Genomic DNA, 25,670 nt, shown 5'->3' with positions numbered 1-25,670 from the left:
AAGTGTCTTGGGCATCAATCTTTTGGCATAAATCTCCAATTTATAGTGGTTGATATATCTGCATAAAAGTGTGATCAGATCTGATATCTTTTGAATACTACATTGTAAGAAAGCTAAACTTCACAATTTCATATTAGCAAAGTTGTTTTATCACTTGGCAATTGTTGGGCACTATTTGGCACACACTCTCACATTGGTAGTTCACTGTTTGCATAATTTCTCACTGCTGTAATAAGTGATTTCAGATCTGATATATCTCTGAGTAATTCATCATAAGAGGGTTAGTTAGCTTGTATTTTCACTTGGCAAGTCTCTTAGCATTTCATTGGTTATAATTGGTTTCGGTGTTCACATGCTTGCTAATCTCTTGATCTAAAGTGATTTACTTGCTGTTGTCCTAAGAGTTTAATAATTATAAGATATAAGATCTCTCTTTGCTCATGCTCTATACTTGCTCTTGTTTCATGGTTTTGTAGCAAATTGACTTAAGTGCACTAACACATTTGTTGTTGTGAGTTGATCCACAAGTTTCAAGTTCACATCTAATAAACACTCACTAAAGCACTCTTATCTTAAAATCTCTTGGTGTTAAATATCTTAACTCTCTTTGGGCATATTAGTATCTTGAGATTTAAGTCATATTGCTTCTTGATATCTAATTGTGTTGGCAAGTGATAAATTGACATTTGAGTATCTTGTTCTAATTGTGTTCCATAAGCATTGAGGTAGCTCTTTCTTTCTTGAGTATCTTGCAATCCAATTGTTTAAAGAGCATTGCTAAAGGAATTGTTGGATAATTGCTAAACACATTGATATATCTATCTTAAACGTTGATCATCTTGTTATCATTGGAGAAGTTTACCTTTGGGTTGTTTCAATATTGGCATTTAATAATTTGGCATTTTCTTGGTCATAAGATTGTTTCATAATTTATCATTAAGTACTCTTGTCATAAGAAGCTAATCATAACTTAAGTACTTAAGTGTTAAGCCAATCTTAAACCAAGAACTCACTCATGTCCTTTGCATAAGCATTCTAGGCCTAGTTGCATTAATAATTTACCTCCAAGCATAAGCTTGGTTGATAGACTTCTAGGGCCACCCTTTCTCACCTAGCTTGAGGGATTCAGCACATTTTTAGCGGTTAACACAGTGACCTTGCACTCGTCAAAGCCACAGTCTCTGTAGCGCCAGAGGCACTGGGTGGTTGGAACACAAGGGGAGGTATCGTTAATCAAGCCTCTGTTTACTTCCCGTTGGCTTCCATCCCACAACCTACTCTAAAGACTGGTCTCAAAACAGTTAAGAGGAAGGTTCCATTTAGACTAGGCATATAACTTAAAAGTGACCAAGATCCTTGCATTTCATCTAGATCTTAGGACTTGCATCTCATATAGGTTAGTGAAGCATCTAAGCAGTGGTTGTCCATTTGGTTACTTGGTCTTAAATTATAATAAGCAAGAATTTTGACTCCATAAGGCACTGGTCTCATATCTGAATCTAATCTAATCTTTGAGTCTTGCTAAATTTAACCAAGTAGCTAGGCCACTCAATCGTGTCTCTCAGGCTTGTTGGTTTCCAACTTGTCTTCTACCCTATGTTGCAGGAAACGTGGTATAAAGGTCCGTTTCCGTACGGAAACGGGTATGAAACGCGGAAACGCGTTTGGTACGGCCTTGAAACGCGTTTCCTTTGGTACGGCCTTGAAACGCGTTTCCGGCCGTACTGCCACGTTTCCCGAAACGGAAACGTGGCCAGTACGGCCGGAAACGCGTTTCAGGGCCGTACGACCCACGTTTCCTCATTAACTTGTGTTTTTTTTAATTTACTTTTAGGGTATGTTAGTGACTTCTTGTTGCTTCTAGATGCATGTCTAAAGTTATAAAAGTGAATTTTTTCCCTAGTGTTGATATGCAGTTCATCAGGAAGTTTGATGGATATGCAGTTCATGGTAATGTTAAATTCTTAAAGTAAAAGTGATATGCCCTAGATTTCTCAACAATTTCTATTTTCTCCTTTATTTTTCATTTTCATCCTTTTACTTTAATTTTTAACATTACCATGAAATGACTCGGGATGTTTGAGAGTGGTTTCGCCCTCATTGGATTTCATATGGAGAAAGTAGAATTTTAGATTTCACTCAAAATCCAGCAGACTTATTTGTTTTTCAGGATTGGAGGGATTGCAATGTTTCCATTGGATTTTATCATGTACTAGGGTATGGAACTTGTATTTAATCAAGAGAACCAAGCCCTCTATGCAGGGGAAACTCCCAATAATCAAGATCATGTAGGGCACTAGGGTATGAAACGTGTATTTAATCAAGAGCACTAAGTTCGTTCGACTATGTAGGAGGAGACTCCCAGTACAACAGTGGTCCTTCTAAAGAATGGGATGTGGATGCAGAAAATCCTGATTTGGATCTCTCTCTTGCAGCCTTATAGTCTTTATTGTACTTGCAGCCTCATATATTAATATAAATAAAGGCTGATTTTGAGATTTTGATATATAATAAAGGTTGCTTTTGGATATTCTGATATTTTTATTTTCATTATGTGATCATTCATGAGTAAATGTGATGTAAATTAAATCTTAATGTTTAAGTGTAATAGATTATAATGTACCATTTATGCTTTATGATTGCACATATATATATATATATATATATATATATATATATTCGTGTTTCCCCGTTTCCAAAATTTGGGGAGGTCGCGTTTCGTATCGCTTCCCGTTTCGAAAACTCGTACCCGTTTCCCCGTTTCGTGCAACTTAGCTTCTACCTTTACATTTCCATAAGGACTACCCCCTGTTGACCACTGGAGTGGCACCTGATAATTATATGAAGACTCCATGCCCAAGGATGATCCAGAGGACACTTTTACCATCAGATATGTCAGTCAACAAAGTTTTTTAACTCTATTTCTATCTTCTCATCATCTTTCCTGTACCCAAATTCCACACCCTATGGGGAATTGTAATAAGTGATACTAGTAATGATGAGTTCTGAGTCTGTAACAGGCGTAGGATGTTGGAACTCGATTAGCAAATGAGTACACTTTGGAGTGTTTTTTTTATCTGGTTAATTATCCCTTCTTTTTCAGAGGCGGATAATTTTCTGGGTTTTTTCACTCATTTTTTACCCCAAAGTCGAGGTGACGGTTTGAAGGTTGAGCCCCTGACACATCTTAGTGTCTAGAGTCGATGTATATTACCATACTAGATCACACAAAAAATTTCGTGGAATTTGGTTAGGTCTAGGTAGTCATTTTTTAATTTTTTAGATTTCCCGCAAGTCAAAAATTGCAAATAAAATTGTATTTAAATTGTAATAAGTGTAGTTTAGAGAATTTGTATGGGGTATGACTAATCAAAATTACACCTCTCACCCTCAACTTTCTACTATGACACACTTTGAAGGATTAATAATGTATTTTGGACCCTCAAAACCCACTTTTCCTAAGTTTAGTGGAAAATCTGGCAATTAATTAAGCCAGAAATTAAATAAATGGAAAAAAATAAATATCCACATATGCTAAATGTTGTGGAAATGAGGTGGAAAATTATGGGGGAGTTAAAGTGAAGTCCTAAGGTGATTTGGACCAGGGTTGCAGGAATCGCCCCCCCCCCCCGGATCCTAACCCGGAACCGCGACCCGTGCGGAAGCGTTCCGGAATCGACAGAGGAATCGCGATTCCGATTTTTAGGTTGCGCGCTTCCGCATTTTTGAAACGACTCCTGCCAAATGAGGTTGCGGCCCCCCGGAATCGCGCTTCGGCATGCGGTTCGGGCATGAGGTGGCGCCACGCAACCTGCCCGGAAGCGCACGCCACCCGCACGCCACCCGGGCGCAACCCGCACGCAACCCGCGGATATCAAATTTTTTTTTTAATTTCATTTAAAATCTAACTTAACTAAGCATGAGGGGGTGGGTTAGGGGTGGGTTAGGGTCACTTTAGGGTGAGTTTAGAAAAGAATAAAGCCCCCATTCTCTTCTCATTTTCTCACTTTGAGTTTATGAGAGTTGGAGAAGAGAAGAGAGGAGAGGAGAAGAGAAGAGAGGAAAGGAGAGGAGAAGAGAGGAGAGCTTGGAGGAGTGAAGAAGGAGGAGCTAGGAGAAGGAGGAGGAGCTTGGAGCAAGAGCTTGGAGGACTTCATCTACAAGAGCTAAAGAGGTAAAGTTCAAACCCCAAACTCCCTTGTTTTTTTGAAAAAAAAATTGTATTTTTCTCCTCCCTCTCCTACTCTTTCCCATTGTTTCTACTTGCTCCTTTATTTACAGGTTGTCCACCACCTATATCCATATTCCAAGATGGTGTTCTTTTGGCTTCTATGTATCATTCCACTCTTGGTTTTAATGATGGCAAGGGTGAGGAATAGAGGGGAAGAGGAAGGGGATGAACTTGGTGACCCAATGTATGATGAGGAGGAAGGGTTTGAAGAGGAAGGGGATGAACTTGAAGGGGACACTGAAGCACAAGATGGGAAAGGTACATCAAATCCCTTGTGGAACTATGTGACCAAACTTGAAGGGGGAAAGGGTGGTGGATCTTACAAATTTTTGTGCCCTCATGGTTGTCATGGAGGAAAACCATATACGGGTTCATATACCCGTCTGAGGAGGCATCTTTGTGGGGTGCTGGACAGTGATGAAAAAAAGGGTTCTGTGGGGGTAACCATTTGCCCAAACATTTCAAGTGAACAAAGAGAAAAATACATCCAAATTGAGATGGCTGCACAACGAAAAAACAAGAAACAAAAAACTCATTCTAAATCAAGTGCAACCTCTAAATTTGGTAGTTGCCCATCTCCTCATGGTACTTTTGCAACCTCTGGAGGTAGAAAAACAATAGGGGATTTCCTTAATGTTGCTGGGAGGGATGATGTGGATGGAAAGATAGTCCATTTTCTTTGTGCTTGCGGTGTACCATTCAATGTGCTTCGCTCTCCCTATTGGCATGAAATGGTAAAGGCCATCAATGAAGCCCCAAAAGGATACAAGGCCCCCAACTATGAGAAAGCTAGAACAGTGTTATTAGAAAGAGAAAAAGCTAAGGTTCAAAGAGCTTTGACACGTTTTACACATGAGTGGGTGGATTCTGGGGTATCCATTGTATCAGATGGGTGGACAAATATTAGAAACCAACATTTGATAAATGTTCTTGGTGTTTCTTCTAGTGGTGCAGTATTTATTGCATCTCATGACTCCTCCTCCATCAGTGCAACTGCACCAAACATTGCAGATCTCCTATTGAAATCAATCAAAGATGTTGGTCCGAATAATGTGGTTCAAGTGATCACAGATAATGCAGCAAATTGTAAGTTAGCAGGAAAAATTATTGAGCGTACTCATCCACACATCTTTTGGTCTGGGTGCCTGGTTCACACATTGAACCTTTTGATGCATGATATTGTGAAACACAAAGATTGTGGGTGGATTGCTGAGGTTTACAGGAAAGGGAAGCAGCTCATTAAATTCATCACAGGGCATACAAGGGTAAACTACTTCTATGGCACTTACTCCAAGTTGCAATTGCTTAAAATTGCAAAGACAAGATTTGCTAGTTATTACCTCACCTTTAGGCGGCTAGTGAGGGTGAGACAAGCTTTAACTAATCTGGTGTGTGCTGAAACATGGGATGAAATTAACACTGACACAGATGGTGCTAATGAAGTCAAGGACACTGTTCTTGACAGTTACTTTTGGTCACAGGTTAAATATGTTTTGCAATTCACCAAACCAATTTATTACATGATCAAGTTTGCAGATTCAGATCGACCAGTAATTGGGGAGGTGTATGAGCAAATGGATAGCATGTTGGGGCAGATTAAAGACATTGTTGAGCCTAGAGATACCACCTTGTACAATTATATTCGTGAAGAGGTGGAAAAACGATGGGATATGCTAAATGTTCCATTGCATGCATTAGCATATGTTTTGACACCTAAATACTATCATCCATCATGGCTTTCAAAACCAGCACCTGGGGGGGGAGTCAGGAAAAAACCACACCAAGATAAAGAGGTTCACGAAAAATATATGGCTGCATTGAGTAGATTAATCCCTGATAATGAGGAGGCTGCATTGGTACGGAGACAGGTGAGCAACTATACGAGCAACACTGGTCCATTTGGGAGCATGCATGCAATTGAAGATCGAGAGCATTTTTCTGCTCTTGAGTGGTGGAACATGCATGGAGGGCCTACTCCACTTCTACAGAGTTTGGCATTGCGGGTGCTATCACAGGTGGTAAACACTTCTTCTGCAGAGAGGTGTTGGAGCTCTTATTCTTTCATCCACAGTGTTAAAAGGAACAGGTTGAATTTAGACCGGGCAGAGAGCTTGGTTTATGTTCATTACAACTTGCGATTGTTGTCCCATTACTGTGAAGATGCAAAGTCTAATAAAGACTTGTTGACTTGGGACAAGAATCCAGAGGAGCCCAATTTGGAGGATGGAGTGTTGCGACTAGAGCAATTAGAGGATTCTCTTATCCAGGTATGTCCATTGTGGTATGAATTTTCCAATTTTCCCTTATAAAGCATTTCTCTAATTCATGTTTTTAATTTTTTTGTTAACTAGTGTTTTTTTTTTTGCATGAATTTTTTGAGCGATTCTAGGATGATGACACGGGTGTTGATATGCCACAACCCCCACCCCCATCTGGTCCCTTGGTTTCTAGGTTCCATGGTTCAACACCAACGGCAGGGGGTTCTTCTTCATCAGTTCCAGTGCCACGACTTACACAGGGACCATCTTCTTCATTGCCACCACGTGGAGGCCCGCCATCACGTTCTATTCGTGGTGGAAGGAGGAGAGATTAGTAGATATATTCACAATCTACTTCTTTTTGTCATAGATTACTCATTAGACTTGTAGACTTGTGAATTTGAATTTTGAACCTTTTTGGCTTGGCGGTGACCAAGTGACATATTTTGTAAACATTATTATTTGAATTTTGGACATGACAAATGTTGACAGTTGCTCACTTGCTAGATAAATCATAATATGCTCTATGTTTTATGTTTTATAATATGCTTAAATGTTTTATGTTTTATAATATGCTTAAAAATTTGATGTATGTTTGTAATAGCTAGAATATAGATGATTGTTGTACATACTAGTAACTACAATGGAATCATGGATGCCATATCTATCTTGATTTATGCAAAAATATGCATGTTTTCATGTCTTCTACAATTAATTTGGTATTTGGGATGTTTGTTTTGAGTATAAATGCAAAAAAATATAAAAATATATATATATATAGCAGACGCTTCCGCGGACGCTTCGCTTCCTAGATTTTTGGAAAATGACGCTTCCGCGCTCCGCGCTTCCGCTTCGCTCCCGCTTCGTGCAACATTGATTTGGACTCCTAAAATCAAGGAAAAGAAATGTGCTCAAATAAAATCAAATTTCTGTCATTAAATGAAAAAGCTGTTTGAAAATTCGAATTTGTGAATTTAATGCACATTTGGGAGGATTTGGAAGAATATTTGGTAGAGATTTTGTGGGACATTGTCCCCACATGGGCTACCACCCATATACACTTGTCATTCCACAATAAAATTTGAATTTGGCGCATAAGGGAAGAAGAAAATGATGTCCAATTGCCAGAATTCGATTTTTACACTTGGCATTGGAGCTCAACTCAACAAATTCGAATTTATCTATGGGATTGTCACCTCATGCCACTTGTTTAATCACTTCTACATTGGTATTGGCTCCAATGCCATTTGTCATTGTCATTCTTCATTGGGATTTGCTCCCAACTCTCTATATAATAGAGCCATGGGCTCTCACATTGCATAGTGTTGTTACTAGCTATTGTGCTTGCGGAAGCGCTGCTGCCTTGTACAATTTCAGAAATATCAATAAAGACTTTAGGGTTTCATTGATGAGGTGTTCCTCCATTTCGAGTGTGATGAATTGTTGAGCATTGATATAATTCCTTTTACTCATGCTTTGATCTAATTTGCTTCCATATGCTCTTGTAGATTTGTTAATGTAGAGCTATCTTGCATTGACATTTGATTTAGAAGTATGCTCTAGGTATAGAATGCTCTAGTTGGTTTTAAATAAATCTCTAGAGTTTCTTATCATTTTTTATTGCTAAATCTATATGGAACTAATTCTTGATTGAAGTTTTGTAGAGGGAACATCTTGTTGGGATTACAGAATCAAGCGTGAGGGGAAGTCTTTGGAGAGACCAACCCACTCTTGATACATTCTTAAAAGAGCTCTCATTTGTTCTTTGAACCTTCATAGTCTTATCTTACAAAGTGGTTTTGTAGGGATTTCGGCACATAGCTTATACACAAGTCGAGAACTTCTAAATTTAAATTTCTTTTAAAAAAACATTGTACTTCATTTCTTTCATTTGCTATCCAAGAGCTTGAAGATGGCTAAACAAAGACGAGAGTTTACTCTCACTCTTTAGCTTAGCCTTTTGTAAATTATAATTGTACATATACATTTTATCTTGCTGATTTTTCCATTAATACTTAATTTGTTTTGCAGCCATTGTTTGGATTGTTTGCTAACTCTTGTGTGGCAGATTTTGAAGAGCAACTTCCCGCAACATCTAACAAGTATTAGCAAGACCTTTGGCAAGTGTTGGGGGTTCGATTTCCAAGGATGTCGTGAGCCCTTTTGAGGCTTATTTTGGCCAAGTCGAGTTGACTAGAGGGCTGCCCATTTTCCTCTCTAAGGCGTGGGCATTTGGAGGAACCTCACACCTTGTCTCTCTTGCATAGGCCTTGTGAGATCTTGTCACTACTTTCTCAAGAAAGGAGGTCTAATGTCCAAGTTTCAAGGAATTATTGTGAGGACTCTCCTTGAAGTATAGTTCAGAACTTTGAAGGGCCCTCTTCTCATTGTAATGTTAATAAAATATCTAACTTGCTTGTGGGAGCTTGGGATTTCTCCCATGGTATCCAATCTCCCCATTTAGAGGGAGGATTCTCTTGGGTGGATTGACATTTGCATGGTTTAAGCTTTCATACTTCATTCACTTACATGCATGTTTTAATTGGGAATTAACACAACCTCACTATCACATTTCATTAAGTTAAAGTTTGTTACAATTTCATTTGAGCTTTGCATTTTCTTTCTCATTGTTGCTTGGAGCTACAAGCTTAGACATAACTTTGGGCAATTCATCTTTTACATGCAAGCATTTTATATTCTTAACAAACTTTGATTCGTTTCCATTTACCTTGGTAAATTGTTTCATGAGCACTTGAAGACATGCCTCAATTTTATGCTACATTGTTATCTTGAATATTGGAGCAATTTATTCTCAGTCTATTTGAAACAAATTTTACTCTCAAACAAATTACTTGTATCATTTTAATTCATTGATGAAACACATGCAACACTTATAAGCTAATTTGATTCCTCCAATTGAAGTTATAATTACAACTTATGTTGAACACAATTTCATTTTCAAGCATTGCAAATCAATCTCTTTGAAGCATTTGCATGTATCATTATTTTAATTTGGGGAGTTAACACAAATTTGCATTTCATCTAGGCGTTTTAGTGTAGGAAAGCCCCAAGCCTCATTAAAATTTTACCTCCAACATAAGTTGGTTGAAGTAGACATCTTAGGGATTCTCTACTCCTCTATTGACTCCTCACTGTGAGATCCATATCATTGGGCAAGGGTGAGGTCTGAGGATTGAAGAGTTAAATTGTAATCTTGGTGTAGAGCTAATTAATAAAATTAACCAAGAGCATTTTCTATTACATTTACTTTACTTGTCTCTTGATGGTTTGAGTTTTCATATGCAAAGTCTATTCCAAAAGCAAGTATTGTAATCATTTCAAACAAGTGTTTTCTTTTCATGTTTCAAGTCTAATTGCATATTGATGTCTTGGTTTAGCACTTCCTTTCTTTTACATTTCCAAGTCAATTACTAATTTTTGGGTTTTGACAAGATATGTTTCACATGTTTTGATTTATAAAGCTGATTATCTCAAAAGCAATTTGTATCTTACATATCTTGTGCTAACAATTCTTATTTACATTTCAAGGATACTTTGTTTTCTCTTTTGAGAGCATTGCATTTTACTTTGAACAAATATATTTTTAAATTGTTGAGCAAATTCCTTATAAGGCACTGGTTTTATGGTTTTTAATCATATTAATGATTGGCATTGTTATTTCAAGTTGCTCACTTCATATTTGCCCATAAATCCTTAAAAGTAATCTGTTTTCACTATAACACTCTCCTAGAAACTCACATCTTTTAACTTAACTTTTCATTAGGGACCACCCCCCTTAGCTAACCTAGGAAATAGCTCAAACGGAGAGAGTCGGGATTAGTGTGACAGCCCCTTCTCTGAGTTCCCTGCCACCAACAACACCTTGTGGGGTTGAAGGCTTTGCTCACTAACTTGTAGGTAGGTGTAGGCGGCAGGGTCAACACCCCCCATAGCTTGTTCCTGGGAGACAGCTATAACAGAGTGGGCAGGGATCAAAGTGACAACCCCCACCCTGATTCGTAGTCGGGGTGCCTATACAATCTAAGCGGCAACAGATACAAATACTTCTTTAGCACATTCCAAATCATAAAGCAATTACACTTCAGAAAGTTTCAACCATAAATGTAGTAGGGCAGTAGAGATCACAGTAAAACAATGATGCACAAGAGACACAAAAATTTATCCTAGGAAAACCCAAAATAGGGAAAAACCCAGCAAATATTTTCTTAGGAGAAATTGCACAATTCAATCAATATGTACATCTCATATTCTAGTCAAAATACCATTTCAATAACCAAACAAAATTCCAAGTCAAACCAATCAAGGCATTTTCTCACAAGTCCAAAATTTGGCCTGCTGCTGCTCCTAGTCAATTGAGGTCAAGGGGCTGAATTTCAGCCCTGTTGCTCCACAGAAGATTTGGTCAAACAGGACTGTTTGACCTGTAGTCAAAGAGAGTCAACACAAAAAGTCAATGCCCAGAAAATCAACCTAGAAATTCAATCAACTTCAGTCACAGATGCCAGAATTTTTGCTCCAAAGGACAGTCAAATATTTGGTCAACACAGTCCAGAAATAATCAAAGTCAATTTTGGTCAAGTCTCTCTGGTCAAACTTCAGATTTCTTCCTCCTTTGTACGTGTGAACAAAAGATCAGATTTGCTTGAGAGAAGTTGAGTTCATGATGCCAAATGAGGAGGTCTCTTTGTCAATTTATATGTGTCTTATCAAGTGGGTTTTGACCAAGGGTCAAACCCCTTCTCTTGGTGGGGCCGACCTGTCCAGTTTGGAGCCTACATGAAGAATAAAATATCCATTTGATTCCTTTTGATTGTGTTGACTTAAATACTGACCGCAGCTAAAATATTTCAACATAAAATGATTGATGCAGTTGGGATGTTATACTACAAACCTTGAAGGACAATTCATGGAGTTTAATTAGCAAGGACAACACTACAAATTTATGGTGTCGAAGTTTCCACTCTCAAGAAGATGCAAACAACACACAAGAACCTCACCAACACTCAAAGCACAAACAAAGTCAAACCCATAAAAACAAATAAACTTCATTTCACCAGGGAGACGTGCCCAACAAGAAAATCTTGTTTCCTCTTCTTTAATGACAAAGCTTTCCATGAGAGGGTCGCAATATTATAAGCATAATAAAAGCTAGTTCGTTAGTTAGCGACAAATGTGTCTTATTGAAAAGAAACATCCATTAGTAAAAAGGCACCATGCTAGGTATTTATAATGGGAGCCCTCATTGTAATATTTGTTGAAGAAAAGTGTAACTAGGTTCGGTATTTGTAAATGTCATTTTGATCTTTGTACTTGTCAAGAAAAAGAAATATTATTTTTGCAAAATTATTCGAATGAGTTTCTTGCTCATTCCATAGGTCTAGGAAAGTCAAAGAATCAAATTCATGTTAAAGAGCACTTCTTGAGCATGAATATGGATCAACCTAGTGAAAAGCACCATCCTCCAAAGAAGAAGTCTGCAAGCAAAGCGAGGTAAAAGACAAACATGTCGACCTAAAAGAATTTGATTCATTCATGTCGGCTCAAAGAAATAGACACAACTCTTCAAGGACTAACCACTATATATACCCAGTTAGGGTCAGCGTAAAAGGACAGGAATAATTCAGATTCTCTCTGTGATTTCTGGATGGTTTAGCAAGTAGAGGATCTCGGATATTGCGGATGGAGTACAGAGCACAGTATCTCAGACAAGGTGCAGAATTACAGTATTTTGATTCAGCAAGTAGAGTATTTCGATGGGTACAGTATCTCTGTGTTTTCGGATGATCATCATGATCACAGTCTCGGTATACTAGGACAGTCTTCGCATATCTATCATGATAACGATCCTGGTGCAAGAAACTCGCAGCTATACACACAAGACATCATTCTCCAGATAAAGTCACAGTCTCGGCATGATTATGATCTCACTGTTATATACTCTCGGTATGCCAAAACACAGTCATAATATCGGCACAGTGACAATTATGATGGAAGATCATAATGAAGACCTCGGGGAAGCGTTCACATATATATCTCAGTATGGAAGCCTCATAAACATGATGATGATCTCAATAAGAAGTGCAGTAATTATCTAAGAGAAGATGGAGATATGGTGCAGCAGTTATGTTCTCATTATTGTGATGAATATCTCAGTGAAGGTGCATGAATGATGACCTCAGTGAAGCAGAAGTGTTGATGATGATCTCAATTGTCATAAGAGGATTGGTGACTTGGTCTTGGAGTGGCCTAGTAGGTCAAGGGTTATGGTCTTGGTGTTCATCAATTGGAATCTCTATAAGAAGAATTATGTGCAGGTTTTCCTCTCCAAGAGGGAGAGGTTTTTGCCCTAGCAGAATGCCAACATCTTGTGTTCTTGTCTCTTTGTTTTTGGTAGCTATTTGATGAAATAAGAAACACGCACTATAATAATGTCAAACAGAATTTTGTGCTAATAAAAAAATTAAAATGCCACACAAATAGTTATCAAGACAAGAAGAATCTAATCAACCCTAACTGCCCTAGATTCTTCAACAATATTCAGCATTCTTATTCATTCCATCAATCAATATATTTTTATTATAAATACTTATGTCTGTTGAAAAGTGTAACTAGGTTTGGTCTTCATAATGACATGTAATTGTGATGATGTAATAAAAGGAAATAAGATTATTTTTGTAAGCCTTTCTTCATGGGTTTCCCGAGCAAGTGATTCTATTTTAGATGGCTCCCATTGAGAGCCTTAGGATTTGTCATTAAAGTCAAAGAATTAATGTCATGTATGAAGAGCTATTCTTGAGCATAGGTAAAATATATATGGGTCAATCTAGTGTCTGGAAAGTTCTCCAAGACAAGCACAGTCTCTTGATTTGATGTCGGCCTGCAGTATGAAGAAAACAACTTATGTCAGCTCACCTAAAAAGTCACACATATTCGGATGGTAATGTTGGCTTAATATATGGTCGAACAACTATATATAGGAGGCTAGGCTCCTCGCAGAAACACAGTGAAGTTCGGACATCTCTCTGAGTTTTTTGGGTGAACAGTTCGGTGAAGAAGTTCGGATAAGGTATAGGATTGCAGAGGCATTTTCGTTGAAGGAGTTCGGATAAGAAGGAGACAGCAAGGTTATCTTTAGGGCTAATCACAGTCAACAGAATTAGGATAAGAAGGAGACAGCAAGGTTCTCTGATTCGGATGAATAGATACAGTGACAAGTTCGGATAGATTGCAGAAGTTTGGTAGATAAGAGTACAGGATTGGAGAGATAAATTGGATGTTGTCTCACAGTCAAGGAGTTAAGGTTTACCTCTGAGATTCGAATGAACATTACAGTGACAAGTAAAAGAGTCAAGATCAGATAGCTTGCAATCACAAGTATTTCATTATAGGAATTCAGATTGCTGTGACAAGTATTTAGGTGACATTGCAGTGATGTAGCTTGGTACTATCACAGTATGAAGGAATCAATAAGGACTCAATTTCATCACAGAAATAAGATCTCTATGACATGTCAGTGTCAAGGTCTCGATGGTAACTATGTCTTGATGCTAAGAAGGTTGAAGCAGAAGAGGAGTCGAGAAGAAGAAAATAGCAAAACTAGTGTCTTGGTCTTGGAGTGGCTAATAGGTCAAGGGTCTTGGTCTTGGTATTCATCAATTGGAATCTCTATAAGAAGAATTTGTGCGGGTTTTTCTCTCAAAGAGTGAGAAGTTTTGGCCCTCGCTGATAGCCTACACGCTGTGTCTCTTGTCTATTTATCTTCTTGCATTGGTTACTGTTTGATAAAGAAGAACACCAAGAATATAACGTAAAGAAGATCCTAACCTAACCATGTAAAAAGCATTCACAAGCAGTCACCAAAGAAGAGAAATCATCTAATACAAATGCCCTAGATTTCTCAACAATGTCTCCACACATACAAACAAGGACCGTTTGTTACATTAACGAGACCTACTAATTTGGGTGGTAAAAATAACCTTTCAAACACATTGATGAAACCATAAAGACATACAATTACATAATGAATTTTAATGATAATACACAGACCAAGGGTGCATTCCTCAAATAATATGGTAGTTTCAGGTAAAAAACCCTTTATAGTGTACTTGAGCTATAACTTATGACTATCAATGGACGATACTTACTATTGACCTTTCAGCTACCAAATGGCGGGGTATCCGCCTCAAAGTACCATCAATATCCATGCTGCTCTTATAATATTCTCTCACCTCCCTGGTATCACTGCGCTGTATATTGCATGTGAAGGTTACAAATAAAATCAACAGTATGCACAAGAAGAACTTAAAATTTCCTATGAGCCTTCTATATTCAAGTGAAAATATGATTATCGTTTCCATAAACAATACAAATAAAAATTCAGATCACTAAATGTCAGAATTTCATTTAAGGATATCTCCATCTCGAGGATCAAGAATCAAATCTACTGCAGTTTTCCATTCCCCTCGAAGCAATGCTGCTCCAATAGCATGTGTTGGTACGGAACCACTTCCAAATCGCTGTCACAGATGAAGATTTAGCACTTCTGTAAATAAAAGCTTCATTGACTTACAAAGTAAACATGCCATGCAACTACATATCCAAAATCACTGCATCATATCAATACAATCACAGTGAAGCCATGATAAAATAAATTTTGAAAGACACTGGTGGTAAAATTCAATTTTACCAAGCTCAGACAAACCTGCAAACCAAAGTAATTGATGAAACCATTCTTTCCCAATCCATCTGCAGCATCCTTAATAATGTCTTGATTCTCTGCAACAACCCCACTGAAAAACAGTGCAAATGAGAATAACAACACATCAGATGAAAGTCTCTAAGGAGACAAAGCTTGAAGTTTGACCCTACTCAGTCTTATAACAATTTGTAGTTACCGTAAGGTAATCGTAAACCGATTTCCTGAAAGTTGCCCAAGCACAAGTCCTTCTTTGACATAACTGCACAAATAGATAATGGATTCAGAATAAGCACATAAAAGTTCAAATCCTTAGTCGACCTGAAGATCATTGACATGTTAAGGAGAATGAAAACCGAAATCATAACCCACCAGAAATTTCCTACATTCATTCCAAATAATCTCTTGTTCAGCGCAGCTAATCTCGAAGCCTGCTGTTTGAAAATAGTTACCTGATTTAAACAGAGAGAAGAGCTCAGCAAATCAACGTTTCATTAAAACTAAACAAAACAGACAGGACCATAATTCAGCAACATTAAATAAGGCCCATGTCACAATTGAAATTATCAATATGATTGAAAAACCATAGCAAGTTATCCTGTGGCACTTCAAGTCTTTATAGACATTATATTTAGTTCATACCAGTGTTGCGAACATCTCGATAACACCCGATTTTATCTCGAAATCACGATTTTTTGGCCTAGCCGATGTTTGCCGATTTTTAAAAATATTTTTATGGTATCTTAATTTTGTTGATTTTTTACCGATATTTTCCTGATTTTTACGATTTTTTGGTTTTCCGAACCCTTGCCGATTTTATCCTGATGCTGATGTTTGCAACATTGGTTCATACTGAATGTAATGAACTTTAGTTAAAGGTAAATATTTGGGATTTGCATGATTGGTTGACCAGGATTTCTTATTTCTTCCTTATGATTTGCTTTCATGGTGATCAAACAATTTTGCACGGTGGCCATCTGATTAGAATGATTAATCTCCATGGTTTTTAGTTCCTCAGCATGCTGTTCTTCTATGGCTAATAACCTATTCTGAATAGAGCTCATTTCTTCTTTATGATTTTCCTTTATGGAGCTTAGCTCTTCAACATGCTTTTCTTCAATAGCCATCCACCTGATGTGCATGGATCTCATTTCGCTAGAGTGATCAGCTATCAATTTCTCTTGATTAAGTCTCATGGTTTCCATCATTTGAGTTAACTCATTGATAAAATGCTTATCATTTTCTTTTTCATCATCAATATTAATTTGATCCTTCGTCCCTGCCTTTCCACTATCAAGGATTCTTCTTGCAATGACACAAGTGGATTCATCATGAGAATGGTCACAAGGTCTGCAATATGGCAAAGATTGATGTAGCACATTCTCTTGACACCTTTCTATGATATTTGGGTCTTTTGCAGGATCACTTTCATCCTTCTTCATAGTATTAGAGGCACAAGGCAAGCCCCCTTGATTTTCATATCTATTTTTAAAAGCATTGATGATGGCTTGTAAGGAGTCAAAAGAATCATCAAGAAAATCACAAAACCAATTTCTAGCATCACCTTCCAAGGAAAGGACAAAGAGCTGCATCTTGACGTCTTCATGATTGTATGCAGTCAAATGAGCATATCTTTCCAAACAAGATCTGAACCTTTGGATGTGCTTTGTAGCAGTGATTGCATCATTACCCATGAAAGAAGGTAATTTATTAATAGCCATTTCTGGAATATCATGAGGAATGTTAGTAAAATGCAAAGGGGCGAACAAGTCATCCATGATGACTTGCTTAAGGGGAAAGGAACTAATGGATGTCAGAGAGAGAGATCCTTGTTCAAGAAAAACAAGAGATCCACAAGAAGCGAGCTTCTAGCAGAAATTCTTGCAAGAAATGAAAGAAGTTGAATCGCCACTTGAGCATGAATCTGACTCCAAAATCCCAAAGGCAAAAACCGAAAAGTTAGTTAGGGAGAAGCAAGTGGATATCAAGAAAGGCTTCCTGTCTGAGAAAATTTGAATGCTTACTAGAATGTAATTTGTTTAACCGAGCTCCGATAGTGGGGTTAACCAAGCTACCAGTAAGCTTTTGTAAATGGATTAATAAGTGGAGTCGCCACCCAAACAGGGAACTCAGCCCAATGTCCAGGTGCTAAGGTGCAAACAGAGAAATGAACAAGGTGATAAGAAGATTAGTGAGATATCAAAGCGCCAACAAATGTGGTGATGGATTAAGAAGATGAAAATCGATTAGAAGATTAATGAATATGTCGTCAACGCCAAGGTCTAATAAAATGGTGCCCGGCAATGGCGCCAGAAACGCCAGAAAATGTTGTCACCCAAATTGTACAGGCACCACGACAACCGCTCAGGACAGGGGTTGTCACTCTAATCCCCGCCCACTTCGTTCTAGTTGTTTCCCAATAACGAGCTATGGGGGCTAGTCCCTATGGAAGGAGGTGAAGGAAAACAAATTGGGAACCAACTTGTTTGGGAGACATGGATGAGTGGCCTGGTTACTTGGTTAAATTTAGCAAGATTAATGATTAGATTATATTTTAAGTATGAGACTAGTGCCTTAATGGAGTCACAACTCTTGTCTATGATAAATTAAAACCAAGTGACCAGATGGACACATGTTGCTTGAATGATTAACTAACCTATATGATGTGCAAGTCCTAGGGTCTATGTGAAATCTAGCTTGCATTAAAACTTACCTCCTAGCATAAGCTAGGTTGATAGAAATCTAGGGCAACCCTTCTCACCTAGCTTGACGGGCTTGGCAACTCTTCGGTGGTTAACACATTGACCTTCCAGTCGTCAGAGCCACAGTCTTTGCAGCGCCAGAGGCATTGGGTGATAGAAGCACAACAGAAAGCAACGTTAATCAGGCCCTAGCCTGCTTCCTATTGGCCTCCTTTACACAACCTACCTTGGAGCCCAACTTCAAAATAGTTAAGGGGAGGGCCATACTTAGACTAGGCATATAATTAAAATGAACCAAGATCATTGCATCTAACATAGATCCTAAGACTTGCACATCATATAGGTTGGTTAATCATTCAAGCAGCGAGTGTCTATCTGGTCACTTGGTATTAATTTATCATAGGCAACAATTGTGACTCCATTAGGGCACTAGTCTCATACTTGAAATATAATCTAATCATTAATCTTGCTAAATTTAACCAAGTAACTAGGCCACTCATCAGTGTCTCCCAAACAAGTTGGTTCCCAACTTGTTTTCCTTCACCTCATTCCATAGGTACTACTACCCCCATAGCCTGATGTTGGGAAACAGCTAGAACGAAGTGGGCGGGGATCAGCATGACAGCCCCCGCCCTGAGCGGTTGTCGTGGTGCATGTACAATCTGGGCGACAATAGGAGGGTTCATCGCCCACCAAGGGTTGGGAAAATCATGGCTTCTTAATTGATAAAGGAGGTTCATCTAGGGCCTGTAGGAACCAGGGTGATGGCCATGATGATGGGGTAGAGTTCATATATTAGCTTTTTCCCATATGCTAAATGTGTTTGTCCCGGCCATCTTTTGCATTTTGCGGTACATTTTCCTGTTGAATGTGGCCAATTATGCTTTTACTTTTATTTTCAGCTGAATCAACCCCCAGGCCATCATTCTAGGCCCGACCCAAGGTGAGGGCAAGGGGAAGGGGAAAGCTAACCCTATGTGGACCCAGTGGAGGAATGTGGACCTGGGTGGGAGAAATGATGAATGGGGTCATAATGAGTAGAACGGGAGTAATGTATATCGATGAGAGAATAGGACCACGCAACCAAAATCGGGGTTTCCCATGTAATCCCATTCCTAAAGCCCAAGGGTCAGTAAAAGAGATCCCACAAGACTAGGGTCTGAGGTTAACATCCAAAAGAGGTCTCGGGGACAAGAGCTTAGACCTAGCCCATTCTTTCCACCGAATCCCCCCATTAATCCATGCCCCGAAGTGTCCATGATAAGCAAACTACAAAACTCAATTACCAAATGACAAGGCATACCTTTAGGTTCGAGAAGCCCACCTTCAAACATACGATCATGGAAGATGGGTGAGGGACCACATGCTTGGCTCAGATGGCGAAGAAATGGCACAACGAGCTAATTGGTGGCTACAAGGGGTTGTTGGCTGTCAGCTGAGAACCATCTTAGAGAAAAAATTCTCCTAGAGATATCACCCACAAAATGGTGGGTAACAGTACTAAAACATTAAAAAGTACTAGGATTGTTTTTAAGCGAGGGGATCAACATGAGAAAGGGGTCTGGTGGGAGCTTGATATCAACCATTGATCTCATGGGCTGAGATTTAATCTCAGCCCTTGATCTCTAGGTTTAGGTTGCCTTCACTTATGAAAGACAAAAGGAAAGGAAAAGGGGATTTTTCATTCTCTTCTCTCAAGGAAAGGAGGAGAGTGTAGGGAGGCTGCTAGAGGAGCTCAATTCTGCTAAAGAAGGCAGCTAAAGGAGCTCGAGTTTGCTTGAAGGGAGGCTGCTACAACCATTATTTGCAAGAGAAAAACTACAACAAACAGGAGCTTGAATTCCAAGGAGTTTGATAACACACATTCGTAGACAATCGAATTTCTATGCATATAAATCAGACAATGTAACACATTTCTCGAGGCAGTTTCAAGAGCTTAGCAGGCCCAAAATTCGTGGGTATCCTCAGCAAGCACAACACGCAAAACTTGCAAGAATTCAAGCTCGAATTCTGAGGTTAGTCTTTGCTGAAATTTTTAGAAAAGTCAGTATGGAATTCAAGGCTTCTTCAGTGAAAATCTCGAGGTTGCTTGTAGAGGGTTGAGGCTTTAAATTTCTGGGAAAGTCTTCTCAGTCTATCACGATTTTTGAGGCACTGGTTGGTGCTAACAAGCACAAAAACAGTGTTGCGGGGGAGCGCCCCCCCCCCTCGCTCCCGCTCCTGATCCGCGCTCCGGGCGGGAGCGACTCGGGAGCGCGCTCCCGAAATCGCTCCCTTTTCTCCCGAAATCGCTCCCGAAAAGGGAGCGATTTCGGGAGCGCGCTCCCTAAAAAAAATTTCGCTCCCTGCCTTTTTGGGAGCGTTTTCGGGAGCGTTTTGCCTTTTTTGCATTTTTTTTTTGTAGTAATGTTCGAAATGCAACTTTTTTTGAAAGAAACAAATTGTTTTTGAGTGGGGCAACTTAATGATCAAGTCTAGGCCCTAGTATTGATATGCTATTCATGGTAATGTTAAATTCTTAAAGTAAAAGTGACATTTTCTTTAATTTTCATTTTCATCCTTTTACTTAAATTTTTAACATTACCATGAAATGACTCAGGATGTTTGAGAGTGGTTTCGTCCTCATTGGATTTCATATGGAGAAAGTAGAATTTTAGATTTCATTCAAAATCCAGCAGACTTATCAGTTTTTCAGGATTTCAGGATTGGGGGATTGCAATGTTTCCATTGAATTTTGTCATGTATTAGGGTATGGAACTCATATTTAATCAAGAGTACCAATCCCTCTATGTACCTTGATGTTAGTGACATTGGTTGTCGAACTCCTCTATCATGACCCTTCTAAAAATGTACGCATCACTCAAACAAAATCTTGACTTGACATGCTATGCTTTTTCTATTTTATGTTAATGCTTAGAGGGTGATATTAATGACAAAGATCCCTATACAAATACAAAGGTAATGACAAAGATACCTCTGGATATTAATGCTTGGAGGGTGATATTAATGACAAAGATCCTGATTTTGCAACAAGACTAAAAAATTAGACATTTCTCGTGGTGGCAAGAGGCCCAAGCATAAGAAATAGATAATAGATTTACTTCTCTTTTCTAGTTTCTAGTAGCTTTTATAACTATTGACTCTTTCATATTTATTATGATATTTTTTTAAACAATATATGACAATTTAAGTTTGAAGTTGGCAATTATAACTCATTAGTAATGAATTATGAATATGATGCTTCATGAAAGTTGAAAGTTGTTTCATTTCATTTCATTTTATAACATTTCATTTCATGTTAGATATTATTTGTTGTAATGGTTACACTTAGCTTACAAGTACAACTTTGGTGATCAATGATGATAAATGTTATATATTGAATTTTGAAAGCTTGAAACTTTAAGATTGATGAATCATGAGACTCAATATGTTGTATGTTACTATGTTACTAACTTGCGGACGTGGTTGATGAAGATTATAACTTCTAGATGATTGTTGTTATATGGTTCAATCTATGCTTTTTTATGTTTTTTATATCTAATTCATCATTCTACATGTTTTTGTTGACATATATGTATCAAAAATTAAAAAATATATATAATTTTAAAAAATCGCTCCGGGATTCGCTCCCAAACCGGGAGCTTCTGAAAATGGTCGCTCCCACTCCCGCTTCCGCTCCCGCTCCCCGCTTCCGCTCCCGCTCCCAAGTAACATTGCACAAAAATATCTGTAAATCACAACTGAGTTAAAGGACCGTGTGTGGATCAAATTTCTATGCAAAGTCAAACCCAAACAGTGACATCTATAAGCAAGGGAGATAAGTTGTATTTAATTTTTGTTGTGTAAATTTTTTCTTAAGAAGAAAATAAAAATCTCCTTGAAGACTGGTTTTCCCCTTATGGGTTTTTCGAGGGTCAAGTTGATGAAAAATAAGTGTGTACAAGTGTGTTAAATTCATGTGTGTGCTTGCAAATATTTCTTATATCAACTGAAAGTTAAATCATATAGGTAGTTCATTGCATTTCAAATAAATTGCACTCAAAAGTTTTACATCAGACCTAGGAGTCTGTGTTAAAATCAGAAAGTTCTATGTAGAAACTTAAAATTTCTTTGCAAAAACTAGAAAGTTCTATGCAGAAAACTAAATGTACTTTGCAGAAAGTTGAATGTACTTTGCAGAAAACAAAATGTTCTATGCTGGGACTTGAAAGTACTTTGTGTTGATTTGGGGTAGCATCGGATGTGCTCTAGCCATGAAATTTGGTAGAGAGGTTGGGGCACACGAGATCTCCAATACCCAGAAAGGGTTTGGGCAGATTCTAAACAGTTCAAGAGATATTAAAATAATTAATATTTTTAATGGAGTCCCTAAGTCTAAACTTAGGGAAATTAAAATATTAATGTGTATTGATATGAATCTGTGTTAGAATGGTCCAAAAGACATGGATCAAGCCAGATCTAATCTTAGCCGTTGATTAGGGACTTAATCTCAGCCGTTGATATGTCAACAAGAAAAGTATAAGAGGAGGCTTGAGGGTCACTTGGAGAACACACCAGAGTGGTCAGTCATTCTCTTCTCTAGAGCGGGGTTTACTAAGAGAGATAGAATCAGTGATCGGGAGAGCAGCTGAGGGGCATTGAGTACAGAGAGACAGAGAGGCAAAGATAGTGCCGGAGAGCAGCAGAGCAGCCAGAGAGAGAGACGCAGGAGCAACCAATGCTCACGCAGAGGCAACTAAGTGTTGCGCAGAGCACCAGAGGGGCCAACGTAGCTGACGCAGAGGCTTAGAGAGCTGACGCAGGGCCAGCGCTAGGCCAGGAGATGCAGACACAGTCTAGATTGGGCAGACGCTGGCGTTTCTGAGGCAGATTGGTGCTAAGTAGCTGCCAGAAGGATTATCCGGGGTTTCAGCCAGTAGATTTGTCAGAAACTAAGAGTTATTACTGCCAAGGAAATTCTCTGTTGGGTAGGCCAGTTTCGCCACCTAGATCGTACTCTGATATTGCTTAATAAGAAAACCCTCAGATAGTTGCATCGGTTTTTCCACATTGGGTTTTTCCGGGGACAATAGTCCAAAAACAATGGTGTCAAATGGTGTGTTTGTTCTTGTGTCTTTTAGTTGTTGATCTGTAATATGTTGAGCATGCACTGGTGTTTATTTCCAGTATTTACATTGTAAATAACTTGTTAAGGAAAAATAACAATTAGGTAGGAATAAATCAGATAGAGTGCATGGAGGGTTTCTGACTAAGTAGACTTGGAAATTCCAACATGGTATTAGAGCATGATTGCAGATCACAGGAGGACTAAAAGACATCAGTCGAGCGGAGCAATAGCAGCAGAAAACAGCGGTCCCGAGGTGACAGAAGTTGTTTCTAGCAGCGCAAAAGCCAAGGAGTGTGACGTAGAGCCAAACAGGGCTCACACACGGTCACACAAAGGCAGTCAGGAGCTGCGCAAAGCCTCAGACAGGCCAGCATTACTGATGCAGAGGGCCAGAGGTTTGACGCAGGGCATCCCAGGGCTTACGCAGACCCATCCAGGGTGACGCAAGGCTAGCGTGGGGCAAAGAGGGGCTGACGCAGTCCACAGATAGGCAGTTATTGGGGTTTAGAAGGCTGCAGGAATATTGCAGAGTGGAGCTGGTGAGGTACTGTAGTCAGAACAGTACCTGACAGAGCAAGGCCAGAGGAGTTGCTACCGAGGGTTTCTAGCCGAGGAACTCGGATCAGTGGTGCGGTTGCACAAGTCGACCAGAGTAGGGGGCATCTCGACAAGCGGCAAAAGGATTTCTAGGAGGGAAATCAAGACTCAGAGGGAGTCCAAAAGAGAACTTCCATACGGGAAGTAGAGACTCAAAGGAGTCGAACAGAGAACTTCCAGGGGGGAAGCAGAGGAGCATCATGGCACTACATGGAGTAAGAGACCAGGATAGACTGGACGAAGCATCGAACTTCGCAGTTTGGAAGGCCAGAATCTTATCCATACTCGACAGGAATCGTGTCAAGAACTTCGCCTTGAAGGTAATAGCTATCCCAGTCAACCCCAGTGATAATGACAGGTACGAGGAGGCGATGGCGAGGGCCAAGAGCATTATCCTTGACGGGGTCAAGGATCATGTAGTACCACACATAGTCGAGAAGGAAACGACATTTGAGATGTGGGAGGTGTTATCACTCTGATATTTCTTTTGAAGTCGATGAAGAAAGAAAAGTCAAAGGTAACCACAAACCACTTTTGGAGATCAGGGCCTAGTTGACCCTAGTGATAATGACAGGTACGAGGAGGCGATGGTGAGGGCCAAGAGCATTATCCTTGACAGGGTCAAGGATCATGTAGTACCACACATAGTCGAGAAGGAAACGGCATTTGAGATGTGGGAGGTGTTATCACTGATATTTCTTTTGAAGTCGATGAAGAAAGAAAAGTCAAAGGTAACCACAAACCACTTTTGGAGATCAGGACCTAGTTGACCCCAGTGATAATGACAGGTACGAGGAGGCGATGGCGAGGGCCAAAAGCATTATCCTTGACAGGGTCAAGGATCATGTAGTACCACACATAGCCTAGAAGGAAGCAGCATTTGAGATGTGGGAGGTGTTATCACTCTGATATTTCTTTTGAAGTTGATGAAGAAAGAAAAGTCAAAAGTAACTACAAACCACTTTTGGAGATCAGGACCTAGCCTTCCTGATGCTCAGAGAGGGATCTCTCTTTATAATTTAACTTTGTTTTAGTTAAGATGATTTTAGGCTAGTTATTACTTGCACTTGGGTTTTGTTTTGAAATTTGGTGGTGGGATCACTTTACTTAGATGAACAGAGGTTTGGTTTCTACCATTGGGCTATGGAGTCAAATGTCAGACAAACAAGACTGGATTCAGTTCTAAAAACAGTGTCTACAAGGCAAGATAGATGAGTTATTGCAGATCTCAAAGGCTAAATGGTGGAATGGCTTCAAATCGGATCTAGGGAGCAATTAAGGGTTCCCTAGGCCGAACTTTGGAAGGAATGAAAGAAGTCAACCGGGATGGGAGAGAAATTAAGGGTTCTCAAATCCAGGTATCAGAGGAAAACATGTAAATGACTAACTGTGCAAAACAGAGTGTACTTAAACAAATTCTGAGTGATATTTCCAATTAATTCATTCAAATTTAGAACACATTTAAGATTATGAAACACATAAGAAGGTAACAAAATCACACAAAGAAGATACTTCACTGCAAATGGCTCATCTCATGAATCCTGTAGCGAAATGCTTTTATTACTTGCTCCAGTCTGTTGACTTGAAAATGGTACAATCACCCTTAGGTTTAAGATCAAAATAACTCTACAAATGTAAAATAATCCACACATAATACTTCGAATTTTGAAGTATTTATACAAAAGGAATTACAAAATATCTCAAACTACTTTCAGAACTAATCTAGGAAAAAATAAATATCTTCTTGCAAGAAGATAGAGACAGCTATTGAACTGCTGCTTGTTGTCCCTATTATTAAGGTTTTGCTGGCTTTGCTCTTTGATCTTTTGCCCTTTATGTTGCTTGGTTGTTTGGTCTTCACGCTGGATGTTCTGTTTTACTTTAACCTTTCATCTGATACACTTTAACCCTGCTGACCTGTCAATATCCTTTTACTTTGTTGTTTTACTTTTTACTGTACATTTATAATTTACTGTGTATTTACTACAGTAAATCATTGAGTTTTTCCCATCTTTCCTCATCTGGTAATTGGATATTGAGCATTTTTTTGTATATCTCA

The 25,670-nt window shown here is 38.9% G+C and overlaps 2 protein-coding genes across 2 annotated transcripts in view; one reads left to right on the top strand and one right to left on the bottom strand.

Moving 5' to 3' along the window:
• LOC149211073 (multisubstrate pseudouridine synthase 7-like) overlaps positions 1-25,670 on the bottom strand; it is a 405,145-nt gene that overhangs the window by 255,503 nt on the left and 123,972 nt on the right. The window contains exons 8-12 of the mRNA XM_089396894.1: positions 15,578-15,657; positions 15,405-15,467; positions 15,212-15,299; positions 14,924-15,026; positions 14,655-14,758 (exon numbers count right to left, since the gene is read on the bottom strand). Of these exons, the coding sequence (XP_089253020.1) occupies positions 14,655-14,758; positions 14,924-15,026; positions 15,212-15,299; positions 15,405-15,467; positions 15,578-15,657 (438 nt within the window). The remainder of the gene's footprint in view (positions 1-14,654; positions 14,759-14,923; positions 15,027-15,211; positions 15,300-15,404; positions 15,468-15,577; positions 15,658-25,670) is intronic.
• Positions 4,963-6,973, top strand: LOC149211075 (uncharacterized). Its single transcript, XM_089396998.1, has 2 exons — positions 4,963-6,498; positions 6,621-6,973. Exons 1-2 carry the CDS (start codon positions 4,963-4,965, stop codon positions 6,822-6,824), a joined length of 1,740 nt encoding a protein of 579 aa, XP_089253124.1. The 3' UTR covers positions 6,825-6,973.

The sequence above is a fragment of the Pinus tabuliformis genome, chromosome 1_2 (genome assembly GCF_031772625.1).
Source record: "Pinus tabuliformis cultivar Carrire ecotype Pingquan chromosome 1_2, CPIR1, whole genome shotgun sequence".
Taxonomy (NCBI): Eukaryota; Viridiplantae; Streptophyta; class Pinopsida; order Pinales; family Pinaceae; genus Pinus; species Pinus tabuliformis.
This window is presented reverse-complemented; position numbering and strand designations above follow the sequence as displayed.

Bases quoted from the DNA above. Each gene is read 5' to 3' on its own strand.
- LOC149211075 (XM_089396998.1), top strand. From the start codon at position 4,963: ATGGTAAAGGCCATCAATGAAGCCCCAAAAGGATACAAGGCCCCCAAC. The intron at 6,499-6,620 runs GTATGTCCATTG...GAGCGATTCTAG, and splicing joins TAGAGGATTCTCTTATCCAG to GATGATGACACGGGTGTTGA.